The 21998-nt window shown below is 43.4% G+C and overlaps 1 protein-coding gene and 1 pseudogene across 1 annotated transcript; one reads left to right on the top strand and one right to left on the bottom strand.

Moving 5' to 3' along the window:
• Positions 1-240: 240 nt before the first annotated feature.
• MRPL15 (mitochondrial ribosomal protein L15) lies at positions 241-13340 on the top strand. The gene is made up of 5 exons (XM_003902760.4): positions 241-424; positions 1531-1685; positions 2288-2453; positions 7606-7729; positions 12744-13340. Exons 1-5 carry the CDS (start codon positions 317-319, stop codon positions 13079-13081), a joined length of 891 nt encoding a protein of 296 aa, XP_003902809.1. The 5' UTR covers positions 241-316; the 3' UTR covers positions 13082-13340.
• A 4805-nt stretch (positions 13341-18145) lies between these two features.
• LOC116268758 lies at positions 18146-18248 on the bottom strand (annotated as a pseudogene).
• Positions 18249-21998: the final 3750 nt, after the last annotated feature.

Raw genomic sequence — 21998 nt, forward strand, 5'->3', positions numbered from 1 at the left:
ACACTGACTCAAAAAAGATCCTTTAATGCAGTGTTTTTAGTGCATGCTCTTGTTTGGCGAAAGAGGTTTTACGTTCAGAATATTAAAAGGGACCCCGAGGACAAAGCACGATCTCGGAAAATAAGATCACATCCCCAAAGAACTAAAAAGACAACCGAGACAAGCTTGCAGACTCCTACGCTTGTGCCCGCGTCCCGAGCTTGCGCGCGCGGCTGCAGCGCGACAGGGGCGGGACCACGGCCGTAAAGCAGCCCCCCAGACCACTAGGCCTCCGAGCTGCTCAAGGCGACCTTGAAAGTTCTTGGGTCTGCGCGTTATGGCCGGTCCTTTGCACGGCGGTCGGGCCCGGGCCCTGGACCTACTCCGGGACCTGCCGCGTGTGAGCCTGGCCAACTTAAAGCCGAATCCCGGCTCCAAGAAACCGGTAAATGGGTAGTGGCGGTGCGGGGAAGCGCTGGGAACCGGGGCGATGAAAGCGGCCCTTCTCTCCCTGTCATTAGGAGAACTGCCCTTTCTGGGAGGGTGTTGGGATGAACGTAGGGTTGCCTCGTGCCTGTTCTCCCTTACTGCCCAGAGGGAAATCTTTCCACGTGCACCCAGTTCTTTTTTTTTTTTCCCTCGAAACGGAGTCTTGCGCTGTCGCCCAGAAACAATTCTGCCTCAGCCTCCCGTGTAGCTGGGATTACAGGCGCCCGCCACCACGCCCGGCTAATTTTTGTATTTTTAGTAGAGAGGTGGTTTCACCGCGTTGGCCAGGCTGGTTTTGAACTCCCGACCTCGTGATCCGCCCGCCTTGGCCTCCCGAAGTGCTGGGATTGCAGGCGTGAGCCACTGCGCCCGGCCGCACCCAGTTCTTAATAAGGTGATGTTTAAAAGCGTAAAGATATTAGGCGGAGAAGCCGACTCGCAGAAACTACAAAGTCATTGTGTCATTCAAAATTGGGTTTAAAATGAAGTGCTTTCCCCGTGGATCTTTATGTTCATTGGAAAGATCTGAATCGCAGCTGTCCCTTCTGCAGTTCACTAAATACAGCTAGAAAAGCTGTTGACAGTGTACTGTCATTTTAACAGTCAATTCGTTGCTTTCGTGAAATGACAGGAAGTAAATTAAGGAAAAGATTTTCTTCAACAAATTAGTTTTTAAATAAAATTACAGGTTTATGAATAAAATTTGCATATTTACAATTAATTTCAAAATAAAAAGTTCTTCACTATCTAAAATGTTGTGGATATTTAATTCTAGGATTTTTTTCAGTTTCAGCCTATTACAAAAACCTTATCCCCATCCCAACCTTTACTTTTTGCTTTTGAAACACGCTTGGACTTTGGTTACAAGAATTAGCTATGTCTTTAGAGGCAAAGATGCTAACAGAGTGTGTGGACCTTTGAACAACTAGGACATGCTTGTCACACAATAGTGTTAGCTAGCACTGGTCGGTTGGATGAATGAATAGCATAACAAAAAGTGAAGAGCTGAAATGCAGTTTTTAGAAATGCATCTGAAATTGATAAAATTCTCTTTCCTTGTAGGAGAGACGACCAAGAGGTCGGAGAAGAGGTAGAAAATGTGGCAGAGGCCATAAAGGAGAAAGGCAAAGAGGAACCCGGCCCCGCTTGGGCTTTGAGGGAGGCCAGACTCCATTTTACATCCGAATCCCAAAATACGGGTTTAACGAAGGACATAGGTAAGGTTGCTTTGCTTTTTAAAAGTACAGGTCCCCAATTTCCATTAAAAAGCACCTAAAAAATAGTTTGGTAGAAATTTTGGTAGAAATTTTAAATTCACTTTGAAGCAAACTTTTGCTACTGTTCCCCTGAACCATTTTTTGGTAATGAAATTTTGCCTGGATTATTAAAAGGAAAAAAAGTCCAGACATTGCACTCAGACCTGCAAAATGGAGATTCTAATGCCTGCTCTAATGGTTATTAAGAGAATTAGCAATAATAGACAGTATATATAAAAATCTGGCCCACTGTAGTCACCTAATAAATGATAACTACATTATTACTTTGAGCTCCATAGTAAGTTAAATTTTCCACAGATTTATTTGTGTAAATAAGTGAAGTAAATGCTTAGAGAGGAAAATAGTTTTTAGTGGAACACAGGTGGTACAGGTTTCATTACCCAAAACCAAGCAATATTGCATGTTTGTGTTATGCTCAAGAGGGTTTTATTTAGTTAAATAATTAAAATTGGTAGAGGAAAATACAAGACAAACCTTTGAGTTGATTTGGAGAAGTTACAGGAAGATGAAAGTTTTCCAACTCTTACGTTCTTGTTTTACAGTTTCAGACGCCAGTATAAGCCTTTGAGTCTCAATAGGCTGCAGTATCTGATTGATTTGGGTCGTGTTGATCCTACTCAACCAATTGACTTAACCCAGCTTGTCAATGGGAGAGGTGTGAGCATCCAGCCACTTAAAAGGGATTATGGTGTCCAACTGGTCGAGGAGGTAAGTCTTTTCGTGTTACATAGGAGGATTTTTTTTTTTTTTTTTAAGACGAAGTCTTGCTCCGTTGCCGGATCTGGAGCGCAGTGGTGCAGTGTCGGCTCCTGCAACCTCCACCTCACGGGTTCAAGTGATTCTCCTGCCTCAGCCTCCTGAGTAGCTGGGATTACAGGCACCCACCACCACACCCAGCTAATTTTATTTATTTTTAATAGAGACAGGGTCTCAATATGTTGGCCAGGCTGATCTTGAACTGCTGACCTCAACTGATCTGCTCACCTCGGCCTCCCAAAGTGCTGGAATTACAGGCGTGAGCCACCACACCTGGCCTGTAGAAGGATATTTTTGATTTTCAGATAATCAATACTCTACGCCCTTTATTTTTATCCCATTTGTGTTTATAACCCTTATGTAGTGGTGATCGTTGTGGTTTTGGAAAGCTGTCATGCTATCATGGCAGGGCTCTGTCCCTTGGTCCTGGAATGCTCCTCTGCGTATCTGTAAAGCTTGCCCCCCCCCCCTTTTTTTTTTTTTTGAGATGGAGTCTCGCTCTGTTGCCTAGGCTGGAGTGCAGTGGTACAATCTCAGCTCTCTGCAACCTCTGCCTCCCGGGTTCAAGAGATTCTCCTGCCTCAGCCTCCTGAGTAGCTGGGACTACAGGCACGTGCCACCACACCTGGCTAATTTTTTATGTTTTTAGTAGAGATGGAGTTTTGCTATATTGGCCAGGCCTTCTTGAACTCCTGACTTTGTGATCCACCCACTTCTGCCTCCCATACTTCTGGGATTACAGGCGTGAGCCACTGTGCTTGGTGCCCCCTTACTTCTTTTCGTTCTCTGCTCGAATGTCAACATATCAGGAAGATCCTTTGTTTTTTTAAATAGAGACGGAATCTCACTCTGTCTCCCAGGCTGGAGTGCAATGGCACAATCTCAGCTCACTGCCAACCTCTGCTGCTCAGGTTCAAGCTATTCTCGTGCCTCAGCTTCCTGAGTAGGTGTGACTACAGGCACGTGCCACCACGTCTGGCTAATTTATTTTTGGTAGAGATGGGGTTTTGCTACGTTGGCCAGGCTGTTCTCGAACTCCTGACCTCAGGTGATCTGCCTCAGGTGATCCACCTCAGCTTCCCAAAGTGCTGGGATTACAGGTGTGAGCCACCCCGCCCGGCCAGGAAGGTCTTTTTTGAGAGGCTTTTTAAAAGAGCATTTGCACTGCTTCAGGAATCACACTGTTTCCTTTACTCTGCCCAAAGTGTTTTTCTTTGAATAAATATGAACACTTGACATTTATTACCAAGTTATGCATTTGTTTTCATTGTCTTCCTCACTAGAATATAAGCTCCCTTGAGGGCAGGTGCTTTGATTCATTGCTTTACTTTCTTCTTTCTTTTTTTGGTATCTCACTCTGTGGCCCAGGCTGGAGTGCAGTGATGTCATTTCAGCTCACTGCAACCTCTGTCTCCTGAGTTCAAGCGATTCTCCTGCCTTAGCTTCCCAAGTAGCTGGGATTACAGGCACCTGCCACCAGGCCCAGCTAATTTTCTGCCTCTTTTTTTTTTTTTTTCTGGAGACGTAGTCTCACTCTGTCACCCAGGCTGGAGTGCAATGGCATGATCTCGATTCACTGCGATCTCCACCTCCCAGGTTCAAGCGATTCTCTTGTCTCAGCCTTCCAAGTAGCTGGAATTACAGGCATGCGCCACCAAGCCAGGCTAATTTTGTATTTTTAGCAGAGACGGGGGTTCACTATGTTGGTCAGGCTGGTCTTGAACTCCTAACCTCAGGTGATCCGCCTGCCTCGGCCTCCGAAAGTGCTGGATTACAGACGTGAGCCACAGTCGGCCAAATTTTTTGGACATTGTTAATCAACTACTGTTTGCCAATAATACAGTTGTATAAGTAAGTTAGTGTCCACTAGAGGGAAGCATATGTTTATGAAAAAACCTTTCAGATTCCTTTGAAAAAGTGAACTGTATGGATAAAAACTTTCCAAATAAAGTAATTTGAAAAGAGGATACCAAATACAAGATTAAGCCTCAGTATTCTACCCTGGGTGTGTATAAGGAAATACACATGTAACTTAACATATGGAAATCCATGACCTCATTAGCCCTTAAACTGCACATCCCAACATCCTTAGGTGTTGTCTATTAGATTAGCAAAAATAACCGTGAAAACTACCCCAGGGCACTGGTTGAATAAGTGCAATTACACATCATTTATAGCTTTGTTAACTGACTTCTGTGATTTCAGATTTGCAGTAAATAGTGAATAATAAGACAGTTTTGATCCTTTAGCACAAAATTATCAATTTGGAAATATATGTTCTCGAGGAAAAGCAAAATGAAAGAAACCTAATATAAAGATAGTCCTAAAAATGCCACTTATACTACTGAAAATACTGGACCTGACACCAGTGCCCCAAAATAGGGAGATGGTTAAGCAAGCTATGGATTGCTTAAAAATCACAAATGGGCCGGGCGCGGTGGCTCAAGCCTGTAATCCCAGCACTTTGGGAGGCCGAGACGGGCGGATCACGAGGTCAGGAGATCGAGACCATCCTGGCTAACACAGTGAAACCCCGTCTCTACTAAAAAATACAAAAAACTAGCCGGGCGAGGTGGCAGGCGCCTGTAGTCCCAGCTACTCGGGAGGCTGAGGCAGGAGAATGGCGTAAATCCGGGAGGCGGAGCTTGCAGTGAGCCGAGATCCGGCCACTGCACTCCAGCCTGGGCGACAGAGCGAGACTCCGCCTCAAAAAAAAAAAAAAATCACAAATGATACAGCAAGACCCTGTTTTATTGAATCGAAGGTACTGTTGATTTAAACACACACCAGTATTAGATATAAAAAAAGTGTGAAAATGCATCTTAGAATTTATGGAATATATTTGAAATACATGAAAAATTAGTCATTAATAGAAGGAGCTAAACTGGGAGCCAGTTTGTTTCAGCTTCATGAAAACTTTCTATTGCTGTAGAGTGGTAATGCTGCCATCTTTTTGTTTTTATCAGAATGTGCTTTGAAATTAGAGAAAAATATAGCACATGCTAACTGTGACCAAAAATTTAACTTTTCGGAGTTCAGAGCTACGTTTTTTTTTTTTTTCCTTTTTTTTTATTTTTATTTTTTGAGATGGAGTCTTGCTCTGTTGCCCACGCTGCAGTGCAATGGCGTGATCTGGACTCACTGCAACCTTCACCTCCACCTTTGGTTTAAGCCATTCTCCTGCCTCAGCCTCCCAAGTAGCTGGGATTACTGGCACGTGCCACCATGCCCGGCTAATTTTTATATTTTTTAGTAGAGATGAGGTTTTACCATGTTGGCCAGGCTGGTTTCAAACTCCTGACATCAAGTAATCTGCCCTCCTTGGCCTCCCAAAGTGCTACGATTACAGGCATGAGTCACTGCACCCGGCCTAGAACTACATTCTAGTGTTGACTATTCTAGGAAAAATTGGAGAGGTGTTTTTTTTGTTTTTTTTTTTTTCCCCCCAGCTTAGAGGCTATAATAAAGTCAATATTGAATGCAAAGTGAAATTTCTATTGTCTTCTCTTTTTTGCCCTAGTGAGGCCAACTTCTCCAAAGCTCAGATTTTGTCGATTTTGTTAGATATGCTGTTCTTCCATCTGCTCCAGCCTGCATGTTCCCCTGTTTAACCTCCTGCTGGCCTCTGACTTACTTAGGGATAAGGAAGATTAGTTTTTACCTATGACAGCATAATGTTGTGGTTAAAAATACAGATGCTGTGACTAGACTCCCTGGATTAGAATCCTTGCATTGTGACCTTGGACATATTACTTAACTTCTCTGTGCCTTGGTATTTCCATCTATGAAGTCGAGACAGCAATAATCCTATCATAAGGTTGTTATGAGGATTAAGCAGCCTGCTATTAATGAAGTACCAAGAATGAAGGCTTAGTAGGTGTACGTAAAATGGAAATATAGTCAGTCTTACCTACATGGATTGAAAATTGGTAAAACAAGGTAGCCTAAATAAAATGTTAAAGAAAAAAGTGATAGGACCTCAAAGCAGAGATATTTAAAATAGGAATTATAGTCATCCCTTAGGATTGGTTCCAGGACCACCTCCTCTTACTACAATCCAGATAATCAAGTCTCTAAGATGGCCTAGTATTTGCATATAACCTGCCACATCCTCCCATATACTTTAAATCATCTCTAGATTACCTATAATACCTAATATTAGGTTGGTGCACAAGTAATTGTGTCTTTTGCCATTGAAAGTAATGTAAATACTATATAAATAGTTATACTATATTTAAAAAAGAATTCTTTTCTTATTGTTGTATTATTATTACTATTTTTTTTTTTGAGATGGAGTCTTGCTCTGTCACCCAGACTGAAGTGCAGTGGTGCGATCTCAGCTCATTGCAGCCTCTACCTCCCGGGTTCAAGTGATTCTCCTCTTAGGTTCAAGTGATTCTCCTGCCTCAGCCTCGAAGTAGCTGGGATTACTGGTGCCCGCCATCATGCCCAGCTACTTTTTGTATTTTAATAGAGACGGGGTTTCACCATGTTGCCCAGGCTGGTCTCGAACTCCTGACCTTAGGTGATCTTCCTGCCTTGGCCTCCCAAAGTGCTGGGATTACAGGCATGAGCCACTGCACCTGGCCTTATTTTATTTTTAATTTTATTTGAGACAGAGTTTCACTCTTGTAGCCCAGGCTGGAGTGCAATGGTGTGATCTCGGCTCACTGCAACCTCCCCCTGGCTGGGTTCAGGCGATTCTCCTGCCTCAGCCTCCTGAGTAGCTGGGACTACAGGTGTGCGGCACCATAGCCAGCTAATTTTTTGTATTTTTAGTAGAGACGGGGTTTCTCCATGTTGGGCAGGCTGGTCTCGAACTCCTGACCTCAGGTGATCCACCCACCTTGGCCACCCAAAGTGCTGGGATTACAGGTGTGAACTACTGCACCCAGCCTTATTTTTTATTATTACTTTTTTTCCAAAAATTATCCATCCAAGGTGGTTGACTCACAGATGTGGAACCCACAGATATGGAGGACTAACTGCACTGTTACATTATAGGCACTTTGGAGGGAAAAATACTGTTTAAAAAGGAAGCTTGACATAATTAATTTACTTTTAGCCAAGCTGTTTACCAACAGACTGTTTTGACATATTTCAGGGTGCTGACACCTTTAAGGCAAAAGTTAATATTGAAGTACAGTTGGCTTCAGAACTGGCTATTGCTGCCATTGAAAAAAATGGTGGTGTTGTTACTACAGCCTTCTATGATCCAAGAAGTCTGGGTAAGCTTGTTCCATGGTCATTTTCTTCTTTCTCTCTTTGTCTTATGTTGGCTGCTACTTTTAAATTACTTAGTGAATGGCAAATGTTGGTAGTAGTTTGGATGTAGTATTTGATCTACATCTACCATATGGATTATTATGATTTAAAGAACACAGCATGTTGCTGACACAAATACTAAGGGCAAAAAAGGCTCTCAGCCCCTCCCCTGAACTGTAGAACTGCATCTGCCTGCCTGGCAAATTCTCTTGAATGTCTAGCAGGTACCTCAAATGTAGTATGTCTGAAATGTCTCTTTTTTTCTCTCTTTTTTTAAGACAGAGTCTTGCTCTGTCGCCCAGGTTGCAGTGCAGTGGCGCGATCTCTGCTCACTGCAATCTCCGCCTCCCAGGTTCAAGCGATTCTCGTGTCTCAGCCACCAGAGTAGTTGGGGTTACAGGTGCCCGCCACCACACCCAGCTAATTTTTATATTTTGGGTAGAGACATATTTCACCATGTTGTCAAAGCTGGTCTCGAACTCTTGACCTCAAGTGATCTGCCCTTCTCAGCCTCCCAAAGTGCTGGGATTACAGGTGTGAGCCACCACACCCAGCCCCTCTTTTCTCTTTTACCTCAGCCTGGCTCATCTTGTAGTCTTCCCTATGTAAGTAAATGACAAGTCCATCCAAAATTTGGAGTCGTGAACTTTTTCTTTTATGCCCTAATAAATCTTTTGAGTTGTTTCTTCAAACTATCCACATTTGACCACCTCTGCAGCTACTGCCAGTCTGTCCTAACCACTGTCCTCTTGCCTGGATGACTGTGGGCCTTCAGGTGGCCTCTCTGTTGTTGCTTCCATCTGCAGTGGAGTGACGTGGCACGAGATTCCTTTTAAAGCATGGACTATCACTCCTTTGCACAAAACCTCCACTGGTGTCCACGCTGCTCCTACAAGGCTGGCTGTGATCTGCACCAGCTCTTGTCTTTCCTGGTGTTCCCCTGCTCCCTCCGTTCCCTTACTGGCCACCTGCTTTGGATTTCCTTCACACTCCGAGACCTGTGTACTATGTACTTTCAGCCTCGGCCTCTGCTGTTCCCCCTGCCTGGAGCTTCCCCCACGTGGAATATTCATGGCTTTGGGCCCCATTGTTCCAGGTCTCTGCTTATTAGGAGATCTTTCTTACCTATACTAAAAAAAAGAGCATATGTACACACATGCACATGCGTGGTGTGCACATGCACACACACACACGCACAGGCACATCCTGTCCCCTTGCCCTGCATTATGTTTGACCTTGGCAGCTATCACCAGCTGACAAAGTATAAGTTCATTTCTCTCTCTCCCTGTTCATTCTTTCTTTCCCATCTCTCAGGATGATGGAGACCTTTTGCTACCTGCTGTATGTCCTGCACATAAAGTGATGCCTGGTATCTAGAAGAGGCTCACTTTAATTTTGTTGAATAAAATAATTGGATTTTTCAAGTTGCAGAGATGACAACCAAATGTAACTTGTTGACTAAATGCTTTACAAAGGATTCTTTGGTGCTTTTACATTCAAATGGGAGTTAAACATTTCCTGGCCAAATTGCATGATTAGAAGAAAATTCTTTGAAAATAAATATATAAAAAGGAAAAAGGGAAGGATTTGTGTTGTCTGTATGTAGAGTTTGAAACAAATAACTACCATTTCCTTTTTCCCATAATTGAAAGCTTCTTAAAAATATTCATCAAAGACTGGGCGCAGTGGCTCATGCCTGTAATCCCAGCACTTTGGGAGACCGAGGTGGGTGGATCACATGAAGTCAGGAGTTGTAGACCAGCCTGGCCAACATGGTGAAACCCCATCTCTACTAAACATACAAAAATTAGTGGGGTGTGGTGGCGGGCGCATGGAATCCCAGCCACTCGGGAAGCTAAGGCAGGAGAATCCCTTGAACCTGGGAGCAGAGGTTGTAGTGGGCTGAGATTGCGCCGCTACACTCCAGGCTGGGTGACAGAGTGAAACTGTCTCAAAAAAAAAAAAAAAAAAATTCGCCAACGTGGTGATTCCATTTTCTCTCTTGTTTATTATAGATGAGCATCTTTTCTTATTTTGGTCCGTCACTCAGTTTTTAGGTTGAGCTGCCTCCGATATGAAAACCAGTATTTTTCTTTAAAAGAGTCACAGACATTTTGGAAGGACTTTGCGTTAGTGTGTTTTTCAGTCATTGTTACCACAGAATGTGGTGGTGGCGTTCGTTCTCTAGCCAGATGCCCTCCGCCACCCTGAGCTGGCATCTTCTGAGGCACCCTCAACCTTGATGCTCTTGTGCGTGGCTCTCTCCAGCAGCTCTGCGGGTTGTCCCAGGAGCTTTTTGTTAAAAAAGTGATAAAACAAATCCAATCACAGGTTTATCACTTAGTAATTTTGGCTCTGAATAATTTACTTCGTTGTACTTTAGTTTTCCAAGTTATAGAAAATTTTTAATTTTTTTTGCACCATGGTCTCACTCTGTCACCCAGGCTGGAATGTAGTGGTGTGATCAAGACTGACTGCAACCTCCAACTCGTGGGCTCAAGTGATCCTCCCAGCTCAGCCTCATGAGTAGCTGGGACTATAGGTGTGTGCCACTATGCCTGGCTAATTTGATTTTTATGAAGATGGGGGTCTCACTGTGTTGCCCATGCTGGTCTCAAACTCCTGGTTTCAAGTGATCCTTCTGCCTCAGCCTCCCAAAGTGGTGGGATTATGGGTGTCAGCCACCATGCCGGGCCAGAAATTTTTTTTTTCTCTTTTTGTTTGAGATGGTCTTGCTCTCTCAGGCTAGAGTGCAGTTCCACTCACTGCAACCTCAAACTCCTGGGCTCAAATCCTCCCACCTAGGCTCCCTGAGTAACTGGGACTACAGGTGCCTGTCACCACGCTAATTTTTTTTTGTTTTATGTTTTGTAGAGATGAGGTCTCACTATGTTGCTCAGGCTGGTCTTGAACTTGTGGGCTCAAGCAATTCTCCTCCCTCCCAAGGTGCTGGCATTAAAAGCATGAGCCATTGTGCCTGGCCTACAAACTTCTTTCTTAAATATATTTTGAAGATACTTTCTTGATGATTCAAGGACATGCAGTTATTTACTTACCCTCTGTTGTAGGTGAAATAGGTAGGATGATTTATCCAGAGCATGACCTGGCTTTAGGTGGCTTTGCTTTCTAATTCTTGGTCTTGACCCTTAGCAAATAGCTTCCAGTTCTCATTTCTGTGAGTGGCCTGCCTGGAGTACCTCTTAATCGCCATTTCTCATTTGCCCTGTTTGGAGATACTGCTAGGTAATGCAGTATGTTAGAGCTGTATAAAACAGCTGTCATATTCTTGCATTCAGCAAACAGCCAGTGGCTAGTGTTTGCTAGATACTGTTCCAGCTGATGGAGAGGCGGTAGTGCAAGAGTTGAAAGTCCCTTCCTGGCCGGGTGCAGTGGCCTCATGCCTGTAATCCCAGCACTTTGGGAGGCCAAGTCAGGTGAATCACCTGAGTTCAGGAGTTCGAGATCAGCCTGGCCAACATGGCAAAACCCCATCTCTACTAAAAATACAAAAATTAGCTGAGCATGGTGGTGCATTCCTGTAATCCCAGCTACTTGGGAGGTTGAGGCAGGAGAATCACTTGAGTCTGGGAGGTGGAGGTTGCAGTGAGCCGAGATCATGCCACAGTACTCTAGCCTGGGTGACAGAGCGAGACTTTGTCTCAAAAAAAAAAAAAAATCCCTCACTTCACAGAGCTTATGCCTTGGTGGGTGATAGTTAACATCTGTCTCATTGTATACCAAACACTATACATGTGTGAATGGATTCCATAGATTAAATCAGGTAAACTTTGTAAGTGCTCTGTGACATATGTACTATTATTTTAAGGTTCTCAGTAATTTCCTTAGTACTGTTTTGATTTCTTTAACCGGCTTTGGTTAAGGGTGCATTGCTAACACATGATGAGTAGAGTGTCAGTTGTATTCGTACAGTTATCTATTTGTGTAATTGTTTTCTAAGCTATCTAAAGGCCCTCTGGCATCTGTGATATCTTGTGCGTAGGCCTTTTTTTCACTCTCACTTTCAGAACACATGTCTCGGGTACTTTAAAATGTTTAAAAACAGAACTGGGGCTATGCAGCATTCCTTGGTTCGTTTCACATAAAATTTCTTCGCCTGCTCTTTGGTTAAGATAACTCATTTTAGTAAAATTGGTTTTCCAGAAATCTTAATACTTCTTAATTTCTAAACAAGATTCATATAAGCATTTTTGGAGTCTTCATGGTTCTTTGACTTGCCATTTGGACACCTCAGTTTTCTGTTTTAGGACTTCCTACTAGTGGTATGGGCAGCAGGACTCCATCTTGCTCTAACACACTGTAGACAGTATGCCATAAAAATGTTTTGTGTTTTAACATGGGGCTTAAGTACAATGTTACCAACGTTTAGAAATTCATTAATCATTGGTAACCCCGGGGAGTAACTTTGCCTCTCAAGATGCAAACTATTGAAAATGAAGCATTTCCATTTGCTTACGTAAGACAAGCATATATAATAAAAAGTTCTTGGAATTAAGTTCTCATCTCACTAATATTTAAAAATTAATAATTGGCTGGGTATGGTTGCTCATGCCTATAATCCCAGCACTTTGGGAGTCCCAGGTGAGTGGATCACCTGAGGTCAAGAGTCCTAGACCAGCCTGACAACATGGTGAAACCTGTCTTTAGTAAAAATACGAAATGATCCGGGCACGGTGGCACATGCCTGTAATCCCAGCTACTCGGGAGACTGAGGCAGGGGAATTGCTTGAACCCGTGAGGCAGAGGTTGCAGTGAGCCGAGATGGTGCCATTGCACTCCAGCCTGGGCAACAAGAGTGAAACTCCATCTCAAAAATAAATAAATAAAAATTAATAATCAAGAGCAACTCTGTAACATCTCTTCGTTACAGAGTTACATCTCTATGTTGGAACTACGTCTCTAGGTATGTCTATGAGCTAATATTTGCATCTCACTTTTTAAATTTAAATTTTCTTTTAGACATTGTATGCAAACCTGTTCCATTCTTTCTTCGTGGACAACCCATTCCAAAAAGAATGCTTCCACCAGAAGAACTGGTGCCATATTACACTGATGCAAAGAATCGTGGGTACCTGGCGGATCCTGCCAAATTTCCTGAAGCACGACTTGAACTTGCCAGGAAGTATGGTTATATCTTACCTGATATCACTAAAGATGAACTCTTCAAAATGCTCTGTACTAGGAAGGATCCAAGACAGATTTTCTTTGGTCTTGCTCCAGGATGGGTGGTGAATATGACCGATAAGAAAATCCTAAAACCTACAGATGAAAATCTTCTTAAGTATTATAGCTCATGAATTCCTGCCCAAGAAAGCAGAGTTGTTAAAGAGTACTGGAATAGGGGCTGAAGGATCTATAGTCCTCATTGCATTTCCTTATGTATAACTTTCCAGATGGTCGTGTTACTTTTCAATGTACTCATATGTCTCATTTTCATCTAAAATTAAAATGGCAGGAAACAAGGACTGCATAGAGAAACTGAGTCTGTGTGGGTTCTGTCTCAAAGATATAAACTCCCTGATTGTCTGTGGAAGGAAAATGACAACTATTTTAGAATATTTCTAGTTTGTTTTTTCAATGATATTTTCATCCAGACCTTGTTACTGTTACAGACCAGAATGAATGCACAAGTGGAATGGGATTGACCTGTAGGCCTGCTCTGCCAAGATGAGAGCATATGGAATGAGTTGGTGACCCTTCTCTTAATCTGTAGCCTCAGGAAAACATGGCTACCCAGTGTCAAGATGGTAAACCCTCAACTCGAAGAGTAAGATCAGGACGTATGCTTAAGGTGTAAGGCTGAGGAGTAACTGGTAGGCAGTATGTTTGCCAGCGACATTGAATGTGAGAGAAACAAAAATTACAAGTCAATTTGTTTTCTCAATTCTGTGGTAAAAGTGTTACAGGCAGGCCTTTGTTCTTAGAGCTCCCAAGATGGTGGCGGCTACTCCTAAGATGGCAGCAAGCCTTTTCTTCTCCGACCTGGGGTTCTTGGCCTCACAGATTCCAAGGAATGGAACCTTGGGCCATGTGGTGAGTGTTATAGCTCTGTTAGAACCCATGGGTCATGGAAGAGAACTGTGGAACCCAGTGACTAATATTCAGCTCGAATAGGATGAACCCTGGGCCCTTAGCCATGCAGGAACAATGGTGACCCTCGAGCCCGATCGGGAGTGGCAGTGGGCACCTCGCTGTATCAGAAGCACAGTTGACACCCTGCCAGATCCAGAGGGGTGGAAGTCAATGGCGGGTCTGGGACGGCGGTGAACAGCAGTGGTGGACGGCAAGCAAAAGCTCAGCTCAAGCTGTAACAAACACAGACCAGAAGAGTGTGCAGTTGCAAGACTTAACAGAATGAAAACAGAGTTCCCATGCAATGGGAGGTGACCCAAAGGGAGTTGCCCACTTGCTGCTCCAATGCCTGGGTTTATATCCCAATCATTGTCCCTCCCCCTGTACTCTCAGGCGATACATGATTTGACTATTTCTTTACCTCCCACTCTTAACCTAATTTGTATTTTAGTGAGCCCTCTTTGCTACCTGATTGGTCAGGTGTGAGCTGAGTTACAAGCCTCATGTTTAAAGGTAGGTGCCGTCACCTTCCCCAGCTAGGCTTAGGAATTCCTAGTCGGCCTAGGAAATCCAGCGAGTCCTGTCTCTCAAAAGTAGACAACCATGATTAAGCCATTAACATATTTTTCTTGAAGAAGGTAGGTGTTCTAATATTAATTGATATACTTTTACTTATCTCAGACATTGGAAACCTGTATCTTTCAGTCATTACAAATGATTTTGAAAAAATGATTCAAATATTATATGAGCAATACAAACAATTGATAGCGTGAGAATTAAGCTTAGTTAATGTAAAAGATTCAGCAGTTAGTAAGTTGTTTTTTTTTTTTTTTTTTTTTGAGGTAGTCTCCCTCTGTTGCCCATGATGGAGTGCAGTGGTGCAATCTTGGCTTACTGCAACCTCTGCCTCCTGGGCTCAAGGGAGCAGTTAGTTAGATTACTTAGCTTCTGAAAGATACTTTATATTCAAATCATATGAAACCTTAATTTACATTGAGCAATTAAAGATTGATCTTGAATAATTCATAATTCTTCCACAGTAGGAATAAAATGATTCCTGGCTATTTTCTTAAAAATAAAAAAATTTGAAAACCTCGACAATGCAATATTTGTTTTGTTTGCTTATCGATCTCATATATTGCTGTTCTGAGATTCAATTTACAAAATAATTTATGTACCAAGTTTATCTTTCAATTTTTTTTTTTTTTTTTTTTGAAACGGAGTTTCTCTTTTGTTGCCCAGGCTGGAGAGTAATGGCATGATCTCTCAGCTCACTGCAACCTCTGCCTTCTGAGTTCAAGCGATTCTCCTGCCTCAGTCTCTTGAGTAGCTGGGATTATGGGCATGTGCCACCACGCCCAGCTAATTTTTGTATTTTTAGTAGAGACAGGGTTTTGCCATGTTGGCCAGGCTGGTCTCGAACTCCTGACCTCAGGTGATATACCCGCCTTGGCCTTGCAAAGTGCTGGGATTACAGGCGTGAGCCACAGTGCCCGGCCTCTTTTAATTTTTATCCAGGATTATATAATTGACTTGTTATTAAACCATTCCTTAGAACCTAGGACTTGTAAAGAATCATGACTGGGACCATCTTCTTTTTTTTGTTGTAGTTGCGGGGGTGGGGAACAGAGTTTTGTTCTTTTTGCCCAGGCTGGAGTGCAACGACGTGATCTCAGCTCACTGCAACCTTGCAACCTCCGCCTCCTGGGTTCAAACGATTCTCCTGCCTCAGCCTCCCGAGTAGCTGGGATTACAGGTGCCTGCCACCACACCTGGCTAATGTTTTGTATTTTTAGTAGAGATGGTGTTTCACCATGTTGGCCAGGCTGGTCTGGAACTCTTCACCTCAGGTGATCTGCCTTGGCCTCCCAAAGTGCTAGGATTTCAGGCGTGAGCCACCATGCCCAGCCGACTATCTTCTATGATAACACGAAATCCTGTGAATTTCAAATGATGGGCAAAAGTTTTGAAACATGCTTTTATTTTTCAGATACCCAAGTGATGGAGTTCGTGTGTTAGTGCTCATTTTGGCTCCATTGATAGGATCCCCAAATCACAGTGCTTGAATGAGATAGTTTATTTTTCTCTCGCGCATGAAGAGCTGCGATCAGTTGAGGGCTGGTTGCTGGATCTGCTCCACAAAGTCTCAACCCGAGGCACCCTCATTCCTAGAGTGAGATGCTCATTTTCATGATCCAAGTGGGCAAAGAGCAAGCCTGCTTTTCCTAAGGAAGGTTCCACACAAAACCCTTGTTTATGTACCATTGGCCAGAACTTGGAATGCAGTCCCATTATTTTGAAGGGTGTTGAAGCCTTTGGCCACTTCTGAGCTGAACTGAAAAATTCTATCATGATGGGTACATAAGAGAGTAGATGTATTAGACAACCAGCAAGGGAATTGTCACCTGTGTTGGTATTGAAACCTCAGCTCTGAAGTTAATTGACTCAACATTAGACAAACACAGGAAAAGTGCAGAATTATTTAATTCTATACCATCTGGAATGCTAGGTTCAGTAAGTTATATAATAGCCAATAAGTTGATTATTAATCTTGATTTACAAAGTATTTTTGAAGAGTGATGATGTCAAGAGGCATTTGAACCACAGGACTCCATCTTGAATAGGGGCTGGGTAAAAGACCTACTAGGCTGCATTCCCAGGTGGTTAGGCATTCTTTTTTTTTTTTTTTTGAGACAGAGTCTCGCTCTGCTGCCTAGGCTGGAGTGCAGTGGCGTGATCTCAGCTCACTGCAAGCTCCGCCTCCCGGGTTCATGCCATTCTCCTGCCTCAGCCTCCTGAGTAGCTGGGACTACAGGCGCCCGCCACCTCGCCCGGCTAGTTTTTTTGTATTTTTTAGTAGAGACGGGGTTTCACCGTGTCAGCCAGGATGGTCTCGATCTCCTGACCTCGTGATCCGCCCGTTTCGGCCTCCCAAAGTGCTGGGATTACAGGCTTGAGCCACCGCGCCCGGCCGGTTAGGCATTCTTAATCACAGGATGAGATAGGAAGTTGGCACGAGGTTCAGGTCACAAAGACCTTGCTGATAAAACAGGTTGTGGTAAAGATGTCAGCGAAATCCCACCGAAACCAAGATGATGAAAGTTACCTCTGGTCGTCTCTACTGCTCCTTATACACTAATTATAATATATTAGCATATGCTAAAGGATACTCCCACTATACCGTGACAGTTTACAAATGCCATGGAAACGTCAGGAAGTTACCCTATATGGTCTAAAAAGGGGAAGAACCCTCAGTTCTGGGAATTGGCCACCCCTTTCGCAGAAAACTCATGAATAATCCACTCCTTGGTTAGCATATAATCAACAACCATAAAAATAGCTAACCACCAGCCCATGCTGCTACTCTGCGTATGGAGTAGCCACTCTCTTATTCCTTTATTATTATTATTACTATTTTTGAGATGGAGTCTTGTTCTGTTGCCCGAGCTGGAGTGCAGGGGCGCAAACTTGGCTCACTGCAATCTCCGCCTCCCAGGTTCAAGCAATTCTCCTGCCTCAGCATCCTGAGTAGCTGGGACTACAGGCGCCCACCACCATGCCTGGCTAATTTTTTGTATTTTTCGTAGAGACGGGATTTCACCAGGTTAGCCAGGATGGTCTTGATCTCCTGACCTCGTGATCCGCCCACCTCGGCCTCCCGGAGTGCTGGGATTACAGGCGTGAACCACCGTGCCCAGCCTCCTTTCTTAATAAATTTGCTTTCACTTTATGGACTCACCCCAAATTCTTGCCCAAGACTCAAGAACCTCTTGGGGTCTGGATCGCGACCCCTTTCCCATAACAATGACAGAGCACAGGAAACTATCTGAGAAGAAGCATTCACTTTTTTCTATGCCTGCTTTTAGTAGACATTTTTAACAATAAAGCCATCTTCCTATGTTAGATGTTTTAAAAGTCATATTTGAATATAACATGGAGGAAAAGAGAGGATAAGATACAGAGAAGGTTGCTAAGAAAAATGCCAAGGTACAAAGAATGTGCTTTTGGCCAGGCATGGTGGCTCATGCCTGTAATCCCAGCACTTTGGAAGGCAGAGGTAGGTGGATCACCTGAGGTCAGGGGTTTGAGACCAGCCTGGCCAACATGGTGAAACCCTGTCTCTACTAAAAATACAAAAAAATTAGGCAGGCGAGGTGTCAGGTGCCTATAATCCCAGCTACTTTGGGAGGTTGAGGTAAGAGAATCGAGCTTGGGAGACAGAGGTTGCAGTGAGCTGAGATTAAAAAAAAAAAAAAAAAAAAATTCTTAGAATACAGTGAGATGAAGATAAAAAAAAATAGTGAAATGCCGGGAACTCTGTGTTATCAGGCCCAAGGGCCTCTTCTGTCTTTGTCAAGGGAAGGGCTCACCTTCTCTCCTTTCATACAACACATTTTCTGAGTATTTATTAGTGGGGTATTTAAACTGCGCTCCCTTAAGCCATTTAAAATGGAATCCATTAGACAAATCACTTCATCTTTTAGACTGTAAATACAGTGACAAGCTTTGTAAAATAGGACTGTGTAAAATGACCTCCAAAGTCTGTTGTAATACAGTGATGATAAAGATGTTCCCTTGGGCTGAGGAAAACTTTGACCTCAATCTATTTGCATAGAAATGAACTTCCTTAAATTTTAACACATCCTGTGTTCTGTATTCGTGTAAGAGGTTCCATTTTTTTCATATCAGAGTGTACTGGCTTTGCTCTAGCTAAGTTACTGCCTTGCCTTATTTGTGCTGCAGGAGGTTTTCCTTTTGTGATTCAGTTCACAATTGTACATTTGCAGGGGCTGGTACTACTTCAACAGGAAAGGTTCTTAATGGGGAACCAGGGAGGAAGTTAGTCACCTACAGATAGACTGCACAGGCAACAGCCTTCCAAGCTCAGAATGACCCTTGGGTTCCCTCCCCCATCCTCCAAGTAGAATGACTACACTACCCTGACAACAGTTATGGAAGGGAAGAGACAGTCAAACATTAGACTTACTTCACTGTGGTTGTCTTAGGTGGCCTACAGGTGAAAGGAAATTGGGATAGAATGATAAAGGGAAGAACGAAAACAGGAAACAGATGTCTGGTTATGAATAATGCTCAGATAGTACTTATGCAGTGAGCATGGGCTTAGTCACAAACAGCTGTATCCTGGTCTCAATATTAGAATTGTGCAGGTAAGTTCTCAGCCAAAAGAGGCACGTTCCGCAAAATCCGTCCATTCTATTTCATAAAGTTAATCCTCAAATTGCTGTATAACCGGGAGACTCAAGTTTGTTTTAACTACACAGCAACACTGGGCTCTATGATGGTGATATACCATGGCCCTTCTGCTGTGTACAAGGATAATGGGGCAGAGAATGTGCTAGCAGATGGTATTGTTATCTTGTTAAGGGTTCATATCACTTGGAAATCTCAGAATAAAAGTAAGAATGCTTAAGTCTAGATTTTAGTCCTCTCATGGTATGTGGCTTCCAGTATACATGGCTAGTTTGCATCCAATCCATTGAGTTAATATGGATTTAAATTTTTTTTTTTTTTTTTTTTTTTTTGAGACAGAGTCTCGCTCTATCGCCCAGGCTGGAGTGCAGTGGCACGATCTTGGCTCACTGCAATCTCTGCATTCCAGGTTCACGCCATTCTCCTGCTTCAGCCTCCCAAGTAGCTGGGACTACAGGTGGCCGCCACCATGTCCGGCTAATTTTTTGTATTTTTTTAGTGGAGATGGGGTTTCACCATGTTAGCCCCGATGGTCTCCATCTCTTGACCTCGTGATCCACCCACCTCAGCCTCCCAAAGTGCTGGGATTAAAGGCATGAGCCACCACACCCGGCCTAAAATATTTTTTAACTCCTTAGAGAAATAATTGCTAGGGATTTCTTGTCTATTGAGTTCCTGAGTTTTCTTTTTTAAAAAATGCTACTCTCTATTCTTTGACAATGAGAGTGGCTCTACCATAGCCGGGGAAGATGTCAGATAACAGCAGTGTAACCCAATTTAGTTGGTGTCAGAGAATAAAGTGTGCTCTCTGATGTTAATACAGATCCCAGAATGGCTGCATTTTGATGCTTTACTGAAGAGACACAGCATGGTTAAGGTAGCACAGCTTCCCTGTCACCAAACCTGGATTTGAATCCAGGCTGACAGCAGCTGTGTGATCTTGGACACATCACATAACTGCTGTGCTGTCATCTGTCTCACATGTGAAATGGAGATAATCATACCCACCTCTGTGCTTCTGTGTTTGGGAGACTCAGTGAGGTTATTTGTGGGGAGACATGAAGCTCAGCCAGTTTGCAGAACCACCTGGAGCAGTTTACTTGGGCTCAGACGCCAAGACTAGCTGTGTGACCTTGATATGTTACTTAACGTCTCTGCCTCAGTCTCACCATCTGAAAAATGGGGGATGATAAATCCTAATGCATATGGTTATGAGGACTGAAAGAAGTCAATATTTGAAAAGCACTTACCATAATGCCTGACACATAAGTGCCTCTGTAAAGTGTTCACAAATCAAGTTTTGTTTTTTTGTTGTTTGTTTTGGACAGAGTCTCATTCTGTCGCCAGGGTGGAGTGCAGTGGTGTGATCTCAACTCACTGCAACCTCCGCCTCCCAGGTTCAAGCAATTCTCCTGCCTCAGCCTCCCGAGTAGCTGGGATTACAGGCACATGCCACCACACCTGTCTAATTTTATATTTTTAGTAGAGACAGGGTTTCACCATGTTGGTCAGGCTGGTCTTGAACTGACCTCAGGTGATCCACCTGCCTCAGCCTCCCAAAGTGCAGGGATTACAGGCTTGAGCCACCACACTCGACCTCAGTTGGCATAATGTTTTGAAAGTTATCCATGTGGTGGCATGTTCCACTACCTCATTCTTTTTTATGGCCAACTAGCTTTCCATAGTGTGGAGTGTTTATGCATTCATCAGTTGGTGGACATGGGGTTGTTTCCATGGTGAGGCTATTATAAATAACGCTACTGTAAACATATGTTTGCAAGTCGTTATGTGAACATACGTTTTTATTTCTCTTGGGAAGATACTTAGCAGTGGAATTGCTGAGTAGATTAGCAAATTTATGTTTAACTTTTTTTTTTTTTTTTTTGAGACAGTGTCTGACTATCACCCAGGCTGGAGTGCAGTGGCACCATCTTGGCTCACCAAAACCTCTGCCTCTCGAGTTCAAGCAATTCTCGTGTCTCAGTTTCCTGAGTCCCTGGGATTACAGGTGTGCGCCACATGGCCCAGGTAATTTTTTTTGTATTTTTAGTAGAAACAGGGTTTCACTATGTTGCCCAGGCTGGTCTCCAACTCCTGGCCTCAAGTGATCCACCTGCCTCAGCCTCCCAAAGTGCTGGGATTACAGGTGTGAGCCACCATGCCAGGCCCATATTTGACTTTTAAAGAAACCGCCAAATTGTTTTCCAAAGTGGCTGCACCATGTTACTCCCCGACCAGCAATGAGTGTTTCTGTTTCTTACATCCTTGCCAACATTTATTATTATCTGCATTTTTGATGATAACCATTCTAGTGGGTGTGAAATGGCATCTCATTGTGGGTTTGATTTGCATTTCACTAATAATGATGTGGAACATGTGGAACGAGAATAGCTTCTTGGCCATTTGTATGTAAGAGACTTCATATTCTTCTATGTACTTGAAATTTTATAAAGATAATTCTGATGATTATTGAGCATCCATATATGTAGGACATTTTAAAAGCTTTATCTGTTCATCTTATTTAATCCTCACCAGACCCTTTTATTTATGCCATTTTATAGGTGAAAAAAACTGAGGCACAGAGAGGTCAAGTATTTAGTATGAGGACATCTAGCTTGAAAGAAGTATTAGGGCTAAGATTTAAACCCAAGTCAACTGGCTCCAGAGACAATGTTCTTTTTCTCTCTTTTTTTTTGAGACAAAGTTTTGCTCTTGTTGCCCAGGCTGGAGTGCAGTGGCGCGATCTCCGCTCACTGCAACCTCTGCTTCCCGGGTTCAAGCGATTCTCCTGTCTCAGCCTCCCAAGTAGCTGGGATTACAGGCGTCTGCCACCACGCCTGGCTAATTTTGTATTTTTAGTGGAGACGGGGGTTTCACCTTGTTGGTCAGGCTGGTCTCGAACTCCTGATCTCAGGTTATCCACCTGCCTCA

Source organism: Papio anubis, chromosome 8 (assembly GCF_008728515.1).
Source record: "Papio anubis isolate 15944 chromosome 8, Panubis1.0, whole genome shotgun sequence".
NCBI lineage: Eukaryota > Metazoa > Chordata > Mammalia > Primates > Cercopithecidae > Papio > Papio anubis.